The following is a 16,652-nucleotide window of genomic DNA, read 5'->3' on the forward strand; positions in this document are numbered from 1 at the left end:
TAATCTATGGGGGGGGGAAAGATTATTCAGCTCTTTTTGCACTTTATTTTTAATTCTGAGGTTTGTGTGTTCTTCAATCTAACATAAAGGCTTGAAATTTATTTGCCTGGGTCTACTTTTATTTATGGTGAGGTAAAAGAGCTAGCTGTGCACTCACTTAAACATATCCTGCATTGAAAATTGATGATAAATGATAATGTGGACATAGGGGCCGCTATGAGACACAAACTGGACTTGGGTTCGGACCCTTTACCAAGAGGAAATTTTTATAACTGGACCTCCGTGACTTTTAATTGAATACCCCTGCTGTAAGGTATGCACAGTATGTATGTGAAAAAAGCTGTTTGTGTATATGCATTGTGATGCAACAATGTGTAAGATTAATTGTGTCAGCAGGTGCCACCTGTCATGATGAAATTATAACACCATTGATTTGTTTCACACAGGTTGGCATAAACTGAAAATATGTTTTATTTTACTGACAACAGGTGACATGTGAATACATGCATGTTTTTTTTAAGAATAAACATTTTTAGAGTTATATTATTAATGAGATGATGAAAGCCATCCACTGCCTTCCCCTTCCCTTAAATAACAAATTATTTCTGTAAAAATTATTAAAAGTAGGACTGTAGAGTTCCACGGCGGCGTATATCAGTTGTCCAGCAGTGGAAGCCACCACCCAGAGAATTAGCATGAAGAATGCTCACTTTTATGGGTTTAATACCTGAAACAAAATCACATTAAAGCTCATTGCAAAGCATATAGGTATTATTGTCTGGAATTACCCTTGATATAGAACCATTTACCTACAGATTAGTTCAAAATATCTGTTGACAAATCTCAAACAAGGAATATAGGAACTTACCAAGACTCTCAAACATATTTTGAATGCTGGTTTCATTGGATTCCACCAAAACACGCTTCTCATCCAACATCAGGACATTCATGGACAGCCATTTGGAGGACATCCACATTGGATGGTCTAAAGAGATTCTCTTTCAGTAAATATATGTGGTTGTGTAAGGGAAGTCGTAATGCAACTACCCACCATCAGGGATCATGGGTGTGGGAGGTTTGACAATGGTCCAGCCAGCCTTGTAGAACATGTCAATCTGAAGAAAAAGTCAAACAGCAGTTGTCATAGTAGAACACTCTTTAAAACAAACACACGGAGACACGAAGCACCCTTTCCTGCCTGCAGTACCTGTTCACAGGGGCGTTCAGGGTTTAACAGTCCCAGTCCTGGTCCAATGATGTTAAAAGTTCCATCAATGTGCATGGCATTTGGATCCTTGAAAGAGATTGTGTGAACCTTATAGTCTGGGGCCAAATGACGACGCATCCACTCAATTCCCATGTAATTTGTAACCTGAAAAAATATAGGCAAAAAAATAAGTAGGTAGGTAGGTAGGTTGGTAGGTAGATAGGTAGGTTGGTAGGTAAGTGGTAGTTAGGTAAGTAGGTAGGTACGTAGGTAGGCAGGCAGGTAGGTTAGGTAGGTAGGTAGTTACAGTAGGTAGGTAGGTAGTAGGTTTCAGCTGGGTACTTGTTTCAGACGAGTATCTGGTACGGATAACACATTTTTAATGAGTACAAGCATGCTATGAGTAAAACTTGTCAATACTCGTGCTCGTTCATTCATTCATTTTCCTGACCACATCATCCGCTTGCGCGGGTCACGGGGAGCAGCAGCATATCCCAGCTGGCATAGCTGAAGGAAAATCCTCAGAACTGACTGTCTTCACGCTCTGACTGGCCAGTCACACACAGCGTTCACTCTTCCCTACAGAAACACATCAAACGTCACTGCAGCCAAAGTGTCGCTGCCCCACTCTTGCACACACACAGACATTGACTGATCTCTCTGTGCGTGGCTTTGCTGTAGCTCATGTTGCTTTCCTTAGGTTTTCTTCAGCTTGCCCCTATTTTGGTCTATTTAAGGTTACTTGGTGAACTTGTGTTTTGTTTTGTTTTGTTGCATGTACGTGGTCCATTTGACCAGACAGAGCTGAAAACTGCCCGTGTCGCATCGGTCACCGCCTCCAATCCAGTCGTGTGGGGTTTTTTTGGTTCTTTTTACCTGCTTGCTCTTAGTTTGACACCTTCTCACTTCAGTTGAAATTAATAACTTTTATACTGTAAAGATATTTTAAATGTTACATAGTGCATGCACACACACGCACACACAGACACACGGGTGCTACCTCCCTCTCACACAGTCACTCAGTCACACACACATGCACAAACATACACACACAAACACATGCACACACACCTTAATAAACTTGCCATTTGTTGTTTGTAAAAAAAAAGGCAAGGACATTAAATGGTAAAAATAAATAAATCATTGAAAAAAACAGTTTGATCATAAAAATAAAAAATAAAAAAATTTAAATATTGGAAAGTGATGTCTTCACGCACACTTTCTTCTTCTTTTCCTTTTGGCATTTCCCTTCAGGTGTCGCCACAGCGAATCAGTTGCCTCCGTCTAACCCTGTCTTCTGCATCCTCTTGTCTCACACCAACTTCCTACATGTCCTCTTTCACTACATCCATAAACCTCCTCTTTGGTTGTCCTCTAGTCGCACCACAGTTTTGTACACCTTTCCTTTCATTTTAGCTGAAACTCTTCTATCACACATCACACCTAACACTTTCCTCCACCCGTTCCATCCTGCCAGGACACGCTTCTTCACCTCTTTTCCACACTCTCCATTGCTCCGGACTGTTGACCCTAAGTACTTAAAATCCTCCACCTTCTCCGTGTAACCTCACTCTTCCACTTGGGTCCCTCTCATTCACACATATGTACTCGGTCTTACTGCAACTAACCATCATTCCTCTCCTTTCCAAGACAAACCTCAGCCTCTCTAGCTTCTCCTCCACCTCTTCCCTGCTCTCACTACAGATCACAGCGTCATCTGAAAACATGATAGTCCATGGAGATTCCTGTCTAACCTCATCTGTCAGCCTGTCCATCATCATAGCGAACAAGAAAGGGCTCTGAGCTGATCCCTGATACAGTCCCTCCTCCACCTTGAACTCCTCTGTCACACCTAAAGCACACCTCACCACTGTCTTACAGTCCTCATACATGTCCTGCACCGCTCTAACATACTTCTCTGACACTCCAGACTTCCTCATACAATACCACAGTTCCTCTCTGGGCACCCTGTCATCAGCTTTCTCCAGATCTACAAAAACACAATGCAGCTCCCTCTGGTCTTCTCTGTACTTCTCTATCAACATCCTCAGAGAAAATACTGCATCTGTAGTACTCTTTATTGGCAAGAAACCATACTGCTGCTCAGAAATGCTCATTTCTGCCCTTAGTCTAGCTTCAACTACTCTTTCCCATAACTTCATTGTATGGCTCATCAGCTTTATTCCTCTGTAGTTGCCGCAACTCTGCACATCTACCTTGTTCTAAAAGTGGGTGCCAGCACATTTCTCCTCCATTCCTCAGGCATCTTCTCACTGTCTAAGATCCTGTTGAACAACCCAGTCAGAAACTCTACTGCCACATCTCCTAGACACTTCCAAACCTCCACAGGTATATCATCAGGACCGGCTGCCTCTCCACTCTTCATCCTCTTCAATGTCCTCCTCACTTCATCCTGACTAATCTTTGCTACTTCCTGGTCCACAACAGCCCCCTCCCATAGTCTTTGTTATCTCTCATTTCCTCATTCATCAACTCTTCAAAGTACTCTTTCCATCTTCCCATCACTACTGGCACCTGTCAATAGACTTCCATCCCTGTCCTTAATCACCCTAACCCACTGCACATCCTTCCCATCTCTGTCTCTCTGTCTTGCCAACAGGTATAGATCAGTCTCTCCCTCCTTACTGTCCAACCTAGCATACAAGTCATCATAAGCCCCTTGTTTGGCCTTTGCTACCTCTACCTTCACCTTACGCTGCATCTCCCTGTACTCCTGTCTACTCTCCTAAGTCCTCTCAGTGTCCCACTTCTTCTTAGCTAACCTCTTTCTCTGTATACACTCCTGTACCTCCTCATTCCACCACCAAGTCTCCTTATCTACTTTCCTTCCAGATGACACACCAAGTACTCCTCACCACCCAGAGCCTGTCTTAACTCTGTCCTAAAAGTCATGCAACACTCATCCTTTTTCAGCTTCCACCATTTCGTCCTCTTCTCTGCCTTTGCCCTCTTCCTCTTCCTCACCACCAGTCATCCTACACACTACCATCCTGCGCTGTTTGGCTACGCTCTCGCCTGCCACTACTTTGCAGTCTACCTGTGTGGTCCTACCTCCACTCTTATAAATCACCCTATATTCTTGCCTCTTCTGGAAGAAAGTATTTTTTGCAAGTCAACCACTATCTGTCCTTCTGTATTCATCTCCTGGATACCAAACCTGGCCATCACCTCCTCATCAGCTCTGTTTCCTGCACCAACATGTCCATTGAAGTCTGCACCAATGACATCTATCTCACTTCTAGGTTATGCTCTGCGACACATCATCAAATTCCAACCAGAATTTCTCCTTCTCCTCAAGCTCAAATCCTACCTGTGGAGTACACTCACTAACAACATTGAACATCACACTTGCGATTTCTAGCTTCAGACTCATCACTCTATCTGACACTCTTTTTACCTCCAGGACATTCCTAACAAGCTCCTCCTTCAAGACCAGTCCTACTCCATTTCTCTTCCTATCTACACCATGATAGAACAGCTTGAACCCTGCTCCTAATCTTCTGGCCTTGCTACCTTTCCACCTGGTCTCCTGGATACACTGTATGTCTATCTTCCTCCTCTGTATCATGTAAACCAACTCTTTACCTTTTCCCGTAATAGTTCCAACATTCAACATCCCTACTCTCAGTCCTATACTCTTGGCGTTCCTCTTCTCTCTCTTCCTACAACATACTGTCTGTTGTGATTGAATGTGAGTACATGTTTTAACCACTGGGGGCAGCACCAGTTGGTAAGAGGTTTGGATACATTGTTTTAAGATATAGAGTGGGACACCTGAGAGACACGAGTGGATTAAAAGATGTGACTGGCTCCGAATACGATCTCGTCTTTTCAAACACGAACATGACATGGTACCAGAAGTAAACTGTACAAGATGACATGGATTTGAAACCGCCGGAAAGTTTGAAACTAACAGGGAATGTCGACGGAAATTGGTGCACCTTCAAGCAGCAGCTCCACCTGTATGTTGCAGCTTTGGGACTCGAGGCGAAGCCAGAGGCAAGAAAGGTAGCGCTACTGCTAACGATAGGCCATAGAAATATTTAACACGTTTGTGTTTGACGATCCTGGTGATGAGGACAAGTTGGATGCAGTGCTGGGCAAATTTAATGCCCACTGTTCCCCGAAGAAGAACGAGACGTACGAGAGATACCTGTTTCGGTCTCATACACAGCAGGTGCACGAGCCCTTCGATAGCTTCCTGACTGATCTACGGCTAAAGGCGCAGTCCTGCAACTTCGCAACGCTGAAGGACTCCATGATCCGGGACCAGATTGTCTTCGGCGTGGAGGATAATAAGGTCAGAGAGAGGTTACTACAAGAGACGGAGCTGACGCTGGCGGGGGCCATTAAGATCTGCCAGGCAAGTGAGCTGTCCCACAAACATGTGAAGACGTTCAACGAGATGTCTGCATTAGCTTCAGCCCAAGTGAGCGACAGTCGGAGCAGTGTCATATCAACGGAAAAGACGTACACAGACCCGGCTTGCACAGCAGTCGGAGGAGGTGAAGATCAGCTGCAGGCGTTGTGGGTCACAGCACAAGCCCAGACAGTGTCTAGCTTTTGGTAAGCAATGCTCCAGCTGCCAAGGCAAGAATCATTTTGCTAAGCAGTGCTTCTCCAAACGTAGAGAGGGGAAGAAAGGAAAAACTGTAAATCTAGTTGAGGAGCCTGATCTCAGTGACACGTTCTTTGTTGGTATAGTTGATTGTGAAAGTGAACAAGAAAATAATAAAGACAATAGAAAAGATGTCACTAGAGAAGATAAATGGATAGCGCCAATACTGATAAATGGGACTGTAGTCACCATGAGATTGGACACTGGTGCGAAAGCGAATCTCATAAGCATGTGCGACATAAAGGCAATGAAAAATAAGCCACAAATAAAAAGGAAAGAGCCTGGACTAAAAAGATTACAACGGTCAGCCAATAAAATGTTTGGGAACATGCAGGCTGAGTGCTACAGTAAAAGGTAAAGTACACCACCTGCTCTTCTTTGTCATGAATGAGGGACGTGAATCACTTCTAGGTGACAGGGCCTGTGAAGAGTTGGGACTGGTAAAAAGAGTGTATCGCATCATCCCAACCACAAGCCCAGTAATTGACTCTGTGGACTCAATAGTTCAGAACTTCTCAGATATGTTCAAGGGTTTTGGTGTTTTGCCCTTCACATATAAAATACAGCTGAAGGAAGGTGCCCAACCGGTTGTGCATGCAGCACGCAGAGTTCCTGCTCCATTGAAAGAGGGCCTAAAGAAAGAGTTGGACAGAATGGTCAAGTTAGGAGTGATCAAGAAGGTTAATGAGCCTACAGACTGGGTCAACTCTATGGTCACCACAAAAAAAAGAATGGAGAGCTGAGGATATGTTTGGACCCTAAAGACCTAGACGATAGCATAAAGTGTGAACACTATCAAATACCCACAAGTGAAGAAATCATCGGTGAAATGTCAGGTGCCAGGTATTTCACAAAGCTCGACGCTACACAAGGCTTCTGGCAGCTGAAACTGGATGAAAGCAGCACGAAGTACTGCACCTTTAGTACTCCCTTCGGCAGGCACTGCTTTCTCAGATTGCCTTTTGGAATAAAGTCAGCACCTGAAATATTTCAGAGCGATGGAGCAGATCATTGAGGGTCTGGAAGGGGTTCGAGTTGACATCGATGACATCATCGTGTGGGGTCCCACAATTAAAGAACACAATGAGAGACTGTGCAGAGTGATGGAGTGCGTCCAAAAGTATGGACTAAAACTCAACAAGGCTAAGTGTGAGTTTGGCGTTGAGGAAATCCTCTTCCTTGGAGACAAGCTGTCTGCACGTGGTCTTCAACCAGACCAAGGCAAAATACATGCAATACAAAACATGCCAAGGCCCACTGACAAGACAGGCGTGCTACGCATCATGGGGATGGTCAATTTCATAGGCAAGTTCATTCCCAATCTAACAGCAAAGACATCATGCATACATGAGCTTCTGCACAGGGACTGTGAGTTTAAATGGACAACTAAACATGAGTGTTGTCAATGGCCTGCTTTTGAAAAACGGCAAGATTATCATTCCGCAGGCTTCAAGAATGGACATGTTGCACAGGATACATGAAGGACATCTCAGCATCGAAAAGTGCAAAAGGAGGGCGAGAGAGTCGGTTTTCTGGCCTGGCATCAACAAAGACATTGAAAAACTTATAAGTGAATGTGAGACATGCCAGAAACACAGAAGCAAGCAGAATAAAGAACCTATTGTGGTAGCTGAGTTGCCAACAGCACCGTGGTATAAAGTAGGAATGGACATGTTTCATCTCAGGGGCAAAGACTATTTAGTGGTAATTGATTACTATTCAAACTTCCCTGAGATGGCGCTATTAGCAAACTCATCTTCAACCTGTTTCATAACACATGTAAAATCCATCTTCGCCAGGCATGGCATCCCACACACTGTGGTGAGCGACAATGGCCGATGCTTCAACAGCGAGGAATGGCAGAAGTTTGCAGTGCAGTATGATTTCAAGCATGTGACGTCAAGCCCGCACTATGCACAGTCAAATGGGCAAGCTGAAAAAGGGGTTCACATTCTGAAGCAGCTCTTAAAGAAAGCAGCTGATAGTGGCGCAGATCCATATCTGGCTCTATTGAGCTACAGAGCATCACCTCTTCAGTGCGGTCTGTCCCCAGCTGAACTATTGATGAAGAGGGAGCTTTGAACCACCCTGCCGAGTCATCCAGATAACAAATTAAAACAGCAGAATCCTGCAAAGCTGGAACTCAAGCTACAACAGCAGAAAATGAGGATTTGAGGATGCCAACGGATGGAGCACAACAGCAACTGTTCTGCAAGAAGTAACTCCACGATCATACACTGTGAGAATTGATGATGGACAAATCCTCAGAAGCAACATTCGCAGTTTGTTAAAAACTCCATAAGGGACTGTTGGTGAGCTCAGTGCGACCTGTGGTGAATCTCAGGTAATTCCCACACCTGCTAAGGACTGTACCACTGACTCATTCACACCTATGCCTGAGTTGAGAAGGTCCACAAGAGAAATCAGAAAACCTGATAGACTGAACTTATGAATATAAAACAAAAAAAAAATTGACATACACGTTAAAACTGTTGAACAAAATGTATGTTGGATGATGTTTTGAATGTGTTCTAACTGTTTTGGGTGTTGGCTTAAATTCAGGTCATGTAGGCTGGTATACGGTTTACTGTTTACTTGTTGCAGGGTCATATTGAATGAGAAATGTTTAAGTAACTGACACAGCTTTGTGATAGTTCATGTTAATGCATTTTGCCTGAGAAAAAGAGGGCTGTTGTGATTGAATGTGAGTACATGTTTTAACCACTGGGGGCAGCACCAGTTGGTAAGCGTTTGGATACATTGTTTTAAGATATAGAGTGAGACCAGACATCTGTACAGAGAGAGACACGAGTGGATTAAAAGATGTGACTGGCTCCGAAAACGGCCTCGTCTTTTCAAACACGAACATGACACTTTCCTTCTCTTCTTCTTTGACCAACAGTAGTCCAATTTCCACCGGCACCCTGTAGGTGAACAGCACCGATGGCAGTCGTTGTTAACCTGGGCCTCGACCGATCTGGTATGGAAGTCACAGGTTTGATTTGCATGTTTGATTTGACAAAAGTTTTACGTCGGATGCCCTTCCTGACACAACCCCCTGGTCTGGGGACCGGCACAATAAGACACTGGCTTGTGCTACATTGTTCATGCACACTTTGTAATTCATAATTACCTATTGTATGTGTTGTATTCATTAATACACTTCATGTTTTGAGTTCATAAAAAACTTGTTCTGTAAATACTTCTCTTACTTTTGAGATCAAAACATTGATTTGAATCGCAATTTTAAGGCTGTTATGTACATTTTTAAAGTTTAAAAATAAACAATAAATATAAAAACCTCTGATCAATCCATATTTCAGACTTAAAATAAGTTACCGATTTAAGCCCCACCCATTTCCGGTAAAATCTCACCCATTTAATCCCCACCCATTCTGAGTACAGTTATGGATACAGATAATTTAGATGGTTAAACAGATACAGATACTGCTGTACTCACTCATCCCTAGTAGGTAGGTAGGTGCAGTAGATAGAGAGGTAGAAACAGTAGGTAGGTAGAAAGGTAGGTAGGTGGGTCAGGATGTAGGTAGGCAGCAAGAAAGAAGAATTTGCCTCTCACAAAGCAGACACAGCTACAAGTTTGCCTTCACAGCCTTCACACCTGACTTCTCTGGACAAAAATGTCTCTCCCAGCACGCATGAATTCAGCAGCATCAAAGCAGGGCTCGTGCTCTGTGGTCACAAACTTCCCCTGGGCAGCCAACTTGTGTCTGTCTGCTAATGTTTGCATGGGGTAATCCTGTATGACACCACAACAAAACAATATTCATGCTAGCAGTTAGTCATTCCTATGCTGTATAATATCTTGGCACACAGTGCAACGAATAACAAAAGCATAGAGCTTAAAGGTAATATGAGGATGTTGAACAAAAGAACATTTGCATATGTTTATGAAATTTATGTGAAGAATAATAATCCCATTGAACATGTGACATCTTGACCAAATAGAAGTATCTGAAACTAATTTAGCAAGATAACTGCTCACCGGATCATACAGATCATCGGACATGGTTGGTTTAGGCGCAGTGGTCCATTTTGCACCTTTTCTGAAGTACTCCTTGATCAGAGGCCTGTAGGCTCGGTACTCAAAGAAGCGAGACCTCCAGGCCATAGGAGCTTCAATAATCTCATTTCCCACTACAAGAAGGATGTCTCTTGGCATGGCAGCATACATGCCTACAACAGATTCAACAATACATTTTGAGTTCTAATACAATTATCTTGTGAGAGTGTGATGCTGTACAACTCATTCATTCATCCTCAAGCCCGCATCATTCACTGTAGCGGGTTGCAGGTGTGCTGGTGCCTATCCCAGCCAACTGGGGCCATGAGACAGGGTATACTTTGGGAGCTATGCCAGTGCTCCGTGGGCCGGAGCACTGGTGAATAAAGCTTCACTGATCCTATATTTTCAGGCAAAATTTGCAAGCAGCTATTGGTATTTAATGAATATCTCTAAATAAAAAACAGTAAACAATATTTTCCTCTGAATGATGGTGAAGAAGGAGTGGCCATGATATTGGGTAAAATGGTAATAAAAAGTATTCATGGTGTGTTTCTTATCTTATTAATCTGCTAACTATGAGTTGCTTTAAACCTTTTTTACATATATTTTGATGTGATTTGATGTTAAAATACAGTCAAACCAGGGAGTAATACAGTGACGTGCGGTGAGATTCATGGCTGGTGAGGCACTGAAATCATAATTATATTTACAAAAATGCGAACTTACAATTTAGCTTATTCACCATTTAATTAACAACAAGTCATTTTTAAAGTCTCAGAGCAGAATTATTTACACATACAAAGTGTAACAATTAGCACATTTCTTTAAAAAAACATGTTGTTAACTACATGTTTGTTTATATGTTACGTTTACTTATAAATGAAGTCCATGAGCGGCTCCTTCTGAACAAAAGTCAGTCAGTCATCTGCAGATTACCATCGCTGTATCTGCCGCAGCGGGTCACGGGGAAAAGTATCGAAAAAAAATTGAATTGAGATATGTAATCCTCCATTTTTATAGTCAGGCAAGACGAGCGGAAAACAAATGAATGGCTGCACTTGGCTCGCTGATAGATTGTAGTTTACTGTCACCGAGCAAGAGGAATCCTCGGCCGAATCCCTGGGATCACCAGCGCCCCCTACCATGAGGCCAGAGATCTTTGTGCCTCACTTCATGCCTTTTCCCAGTTGTTTTTGGACGGCTGAACTCAAGAAAGATGTTACACACATGAAGTTGTTTACAAACAACACTGTACATTACATTCATTATCTAAATTATGGAAATTTAGTTCATAGAGCAAACGTTTTTGAACATTTTAATAGCGACATAGAGAGATGGTCTCACTGTATAGCATGCCAGCACAGCTAGTCGAGCCATTGTGCAATCCATAGTGAGGCTCGGCTGGCTGGTGCCTCACCGCAGGTCTCTTCTCAGTATTTCAGTGGTATGTGAAAATTCAGCGGTTTTGAGTAAAAATAACCGATAATTGGTGATGTTAAACGGAAAATAACTTTATAATACACATCGCTGGATAAATGTAACCATTTAATTTATTTCTTCCATTTTTCATTTCTTTCTTTCATGACTGCAGGTGAGGCTGTGCCTCACATGCCTCCCCTGGCCGCCCGTCACAAGTAATATCTCAGCTGTATCTGTTTTTACCTGACGACGTGAAGTCTGGAGTTGTGTACACCTGTGACCAGTCGATGAGTTCTGGCCTCCTCACAGTGACTCCCTCATGACGCAGGATGTTGCACAGTTCTTCAATTTCAGCAACAGCTTTCTTCAAGTGGTCCTCAGGAAAAGAGTGGCCCCCATATTTCTGATAGAAGGGCCAACAGTTTTCATATATGCAGGCCTGTTAAAAGGTTTGAAGTGTGACAACATGAAATTATTTTTACTGTGTTACAGCTATATTATACCCAAACCAGTGACGTGCGGTCAGGGGAGGCAGGTGAGGCTGTGCCATCATGAAAGAAAAAACTGGAAAATGGAATAACTAAATTAAATGCAAATATTTATCCAGCGGTGTGTATTATAAACTTATTTTCTGTTTAACGTAACCTATTTTAGATTATTTTTACTCAAAATCGCTGAATTTTCACATTTACCGCTGAAACACGGAGCAGAGACCTGCGGTGAGGCACCAGCCAGCCGTGCCTCACCATGGATTGCGCAATAGCTCAGATAGCTGTGCTGGTATGCTATACAGTGAGACCGTAATGCTATCTCTCTATATGTCGCTATTAAAATGTTCACACACGTTTGCTCTATAAACTAAATTCGGCTAATGTACATAATGGACAGTGTTTTTTTGTCAACAGCTGCATGTGCGTAACGTCTTTCTTGAGTTGAGCAGACCTGAAACCGCTGGGAAAAGGCACTGGGTGAGGCACAAAAATATCCGGCCACATGGATAGGGGGCGCTGGAGATCCCAGGGATTCGCCTTGGGACTCCTCATCTGAAGAATAAGTGAATGCAGGCTACGATCTACATTAAGTCAATTGCAGCAATTATTTTTTTTCCGCTACCTTTTCAAATGGAGGATTACATATTACAAACTGAAGGGAGATACGGACAATTTTGACAAACAAGTTATTGATGCGTTTGTTCAGAGGGAGCGGCGCATGGACTTAATTTACAAGTAAACCTGACATATTAACAGGTAGGTAACAACATTACGTTTTTTTTAATCAAATATGCTTAGTTGTGTGTTACAGTTTGTATGTGTAAATAATTCTGCAATGAGACTTTAACATAACCCACTCACTGTTGCTAAATAAATGGTGGATAAGCTACACTGTAGGTTCATATTTTTGTAAATCTGATCACATGATCATGATGACGTTGGTGCCTCACCAGTCATGAACCTCACCGCACATCACTGACCCAAACATAGGTTGGTACATAGCAAGAAACATGGACATTACACAATTTGCAAATTTTACAAGTCATTTTAACACAATTACTTACTTTCACTTCCACAGTGAGGGGAGGTACATGGCTGTTTTCAGCACGACCCACAATCACCTCCTCAAGAGGGTCCCATTCATTGTAGCTGCAAACAGGACAGTCTTGCTCTTTAGTTTCTGTAACATGATCTCCTACAACTTTGCCCTGCATCTGTGAACCTGCAGTACTCGAACTGCTCTGAAAGGCCTTCTGGGTCCATCCAGTCAATGCACGGCCAAACTAGAGTGGACAAAAACTTCTTTAAATTATGTGCCAATATGACATTTCTTCATGTATTTATTTTTCAAATTTACATAAGTATCAAAAAGTCAGTGAAATTAAAGATGATGGATTATATCAGGCATAGGCAAACTACGGCCAGTGGGCCTAAGTACGGTCTGTTCAGTTTTGTGATTCGACCCACCCAACTCTTTTTAAACTCTATAATTAAATTTATGAAATAAATGTAATTGTTATGCTACCTGTTAAAACAATTACAGTATTTTCCGCACTATAAGGCGCACTAGACTATAAGGTGCACCCTCAATAATTTGTTTGTTCTATAATTTATTTCATATATAAGGCGCACCAGATTATAAGGCGCACACAATAAATAAATAAATAAAATTTATTTGATAAACTTCAGCGGCTGTAGTTGCGCAATCCGACCACTAGATAGAGCCGCGCTGCTCAGGCAGTCATGATTGCATTCATGACTTCCTGACTACCTTTGAATGGCCCCTATTGTTATGTCAATAAGCCATTCTCAGCCTCATCAAGGAAACCTGATCACTTGATCACTTTGCCATCCTAGAAAGAAGTCAACACGCATATTAAAAGATGTGACGTTACAAACTGGTTAAATTCATTACGAGTGCAGTCAGTGCGAACAGAGCGGACTATTTCCTGATCTGAAGTTCGAAGCAGGTATTTAAGCACCGAAGTTTGTCTTCGTTTATTAATTAAATATTGTTTCGATCGATCGGTAGTTCAGTCGGAGGTGAGGTGCAGCTATTTGCTGCTGTGTGTCCTAAACAATTTTTTAACTAGTTTTTAATGTCAGGCTGCTAATTTACTGTCAAATATGACGCTGTTTTACTCCTAGAACTGACTTTAACGTCGGTGTCTCACCACCGTGAATCTCACCGCACGTTGCTGCAGATAGAATACACAAGCCTGAATGCACCCCTCCGCCGCCCGCCCAGAGCTATCAACTACATTTGTAAATCAATTGCAGACACCTTTGTCTAGCAGTGACTCTGCTCTTGAAATTTCGGAAAAGGATGGAAGTTCAGCTTTGAGGGTCTTTCATTTCCCTACATGTCAGTTTCTCCGTGTGTTTCCACAGACTAATAGAATGGACGTTCACTAGATTCCAGATGACAGCACAATGGCATTTTTAAGACCAATTAAGTTTAAAGTGGGTTATTTCTGACGCCAAATAGTTAGTAAATAATGAGATCAGTCAGTCAGTCAAACTTTATTAATAGAATTGTTGAAACTTCCTTATGTTTTACTACGTAATCACCGGTGCTCCTACAGTCTGCTCTACCGTCTGAGAGCAGCTCAGTCAGAGCCGGGACTTCGGTGATGCCCCTTGACTACCGTTGTTAGGGGGCGTGGGCCCGAGTGCCTTGTGAGGGTGCTCCTCTGGTGGCGGAGTGCGGCATGACTGGCGGCCAGACTGCCGGCTTTTTTTCAGCAATCATGTTTTTAACCAATATTAATATGAATATTAATCCATATATAAGACGCACCGGACTATAAGGCACACTACGGGTTTATGAGAAAATTTTAGGCTTTTAGGTGCGCCTTATAGTGCATAAAATTCAAAACGTCTTATATAATGGTTTTTACATGTCATTTGCATTAGTACAAATAAACATTCCATCCATCTGCTCCTCAGCTGGCCCACCTGTCAAATTTAGAACTCTGTATGGCCCATCAGTCAAAAAATTTGCACAATACTGGGTTAAATACATCACCATTTACTCTTCTACAAAAAAAAAGCACAAAATATAATCATAGAAACTTTCCTGACAAATGTTCATGACTTTTAGCATAAAAAAACAAATTATTATTTGCTCTGCATGAACCATCTGTTCACTATGGAGACAGAAGGAAAAACATGTTTAAACAGTTTAAACATGTTTAAACTGATATTTAAACATAAATAGCTAAATAACTAAATAACTGATATTTAATAATATATAACATAGAAAGTGTGACTTAGGAATGGGTAAAAAACAGAACAACTATTTATATACCAACCATGGAACCCAAAAGATGGATAGCTTCAGCTCCTCTGCAGCCGCCTCTCAGACACTTGACTCGCAGCATTGTCCGATGTTGAATGTGTTACACAGCAGAGCAGGAGCCACCTCCTGGTTTGGTTTGTCTTTGAGTGGAGATGCAACAGCTTTATAGACATATGTACACATGGCTCTGAGATGATTGGCCACTCTCATGTTGTGGTGCAAAGGACACTGATAAGAATGTTTTACAAAACCTGATCCCTCATAGCAGCAAATTGTAGTTCAAATAACGTTTTACCCCATGCAGTCTCTGCCGGCCTTTTTCTGACTACACTACCTTCACAACCAATTAACTCTTTCCTCCCAGTCCCACTTGATGGTCAGGTATTTCACATTACACTACAAGTGAGTTCTGACTACAATTGTGGTCAATAAAAAGGTTACATAATTGAATCCTAGTTACAAGAATTGTATTTAGATCTTGTAAAACAAAGTGTGATTGCCTTAAACAAGTACATTCACAAAAAAGCCCTGATTTTCAACCAATAAAATAAGAATTCAGTAAAGCTTTACATGTTGATTTGTTGATGAATGAGAAAAAATTGTCAACAAGGATTCCAGTGATGATAATAATACAAAATTTGAAAGTTTTATGACAAACGCTATGTATAGGTTTGAGAAAAGTCTAACATTAAATGTCCCATATTGTGTTTTTTTTAACTCCATGTCATTCAGCTGCCAGATGTCCAACTAGACTGTATTCCAAATATTTTGACCTAAAGTGATCTGTGGTCCTAAATATCAGCTTTTCAGAATCGCTCATCTGAGTTACTCATAAAAAGCTTCGTTTCAGGCCTCCGGCTGTAGTATGCTAATGAGCTCCGCCGGTCAACGCCTGCTTCACCTGGGTCACGCCCCTTTAAAGGAGACCGTTAGGCTAACGGGACACTGACCGGCATTATATTTGTTATCATTATGACGTTCGGAGGCCCCATCGTGTCGCCGTACATTTATGCCCCTGTTTCGGACCCAGAAGTGGAGGCTCCTGAAGAAACACTGACTGTGCAGCTGAAGAAGCAGGACGTTTCTGAATGGTTAGTACTTGTGACGTTACTTAGTTGGTTCTGTGTTGTTTTGTAACCTACGTCATCACAGGACGTTAGCATCGTCCGGTAGCTACTTCTTTTTGTACTCCCGCCTCTTATCGCGCAGTAATAATGTCATATTTGTCTTATTATGTTTTTTGTATATATAAGGATGTGTTGACTGCTAAAATGTTCCTGTATTTCTATAAGTGACAGTTAAGTCTGATGGTGATTGATAGTTATTACCATGTGGCTAATGCTAGCTTCTGCTCACGGCTAAGTTACTTTATTTTTATATCACATTGATTAAACCAGTTACTAAGCTGCACAATATTTGAGGCAGTCCTCTGTGACAAGACACACGGAGCTAACTCTTGCCACCATCACACCACGTTAATAGTGAATGGATGTAGCCATATTGCAGTGATGCCTTTATCTGCTCTATTTGGAGATGTCTTCACCTTCTATTTATTGTACAGGTGTTCC

At 42.0% G+C, this 16,652-nt stretch overlaps 2 protein-coding genes across 4 annotated transcripts in view; one reads left to right on the plus strand and one right to left on the minus strand.

The window, feature by feature from the left end:
* The window catches only part of LOC137594183 (glycine amidinotransferase, mitochondrial-like), a 55,494-nt gene that overhangs the window by 10,825 nt on the left and 28,017 nt on the right, over positions 1 to 16,652 (plus strand). The window contains exon 2 of the mRNA XM_068313496.1: positions 8,749 to 8,826. The gene's annotated coding sequence lies outside the window, so the exon portion shown is untranslated. The remainder of the gene's footprint in view (positions 1 to 8,748; positions 8,827 to 16,652) is intronic.
* LOC137594181 (glycine amidinotransferase, mitochondrial-like) lies at positions 448 to 15,221 on the minus strand. 3 transcript variants are annotated; one of them, XM_068313493.1, is made up of 9 exons: positions 15,098 to 15,221; positions 12,848 to 13,066; positions 11,536 to 11,695; positions 9,853 to 10,043; positions 9,469 to 9,606; positions 1,208 to 1,372; positions 1,052 to 1,115; positions 869 to 985; positions 448 to 727 (listed from the first exon to the last, which is right to left on the minus strand). In XM_068313493.1, the coding sequence occupies exons 1-9, from the start codon at positions 15,164 to 15,166 to the stop codon at positions 618 to 620; spliced, it is 1,233 nt and encodes a 410-aa protein (XP_068169594.1). In that variant the 5' UTR covers positions 15,167 to 15,221; the 3' UTR covers positions 448 to 617. The 3 variants fall into 3 exon arrangements, with proteins under 3 accessions (XP_068169594.1, XP_068169593.1, XP_068169595.1); XM_068313492.1 differs by having other exon boundaries at positions 11,536 to 11,731; XM_068313494.1 differs by lacking the exon at positions 9,469 to 9,606 and having other exon boundaries at positions 11,536 to 11,731.

The sequence above is a fragment of the Antennarius striatus genome, chromosome 4, assembly GCF_040054535.1.
Source record: "Antennarius striatus isolate MH-2024 chromosome 4, ASM4005453v1, whole genome shotgun sequence".
Lineage (NCBI taxonomy): Eukaryota > Metazoa > Chordata > Actinopteri > Lophiiformes > Antennariidae > Antennarius > Antennarius striatus.

What these genes read in the sequence shown, in the direction of transcription:
- LOC137594181 (XM_068313492.1), bottom strand. Translation starts at nt 15,166, where the DNA reads ATGCTGCGAGTCAAGTGTCTGAGAGGCGGCTGCAGAGGAGCTGAAGCT. An exon ending in CTGAACGCCCCTGTGAACAG is followed by an intron (nt 1,116 to 1,207) that starts GTACTGCAGGCA and finishes CTTTTTCTTCAG; the next exon opens with ATTGACATGTTCTACAAGGC. An exon ending in AAATATGTTTGAGAGTCTTG is followed by an intron (nt 728 to 868) that starts GTAAGTTCCTAT and finishes ATTTTGTTTCAG; the next exon opens with GTATTAAACCCATAAAAGTG.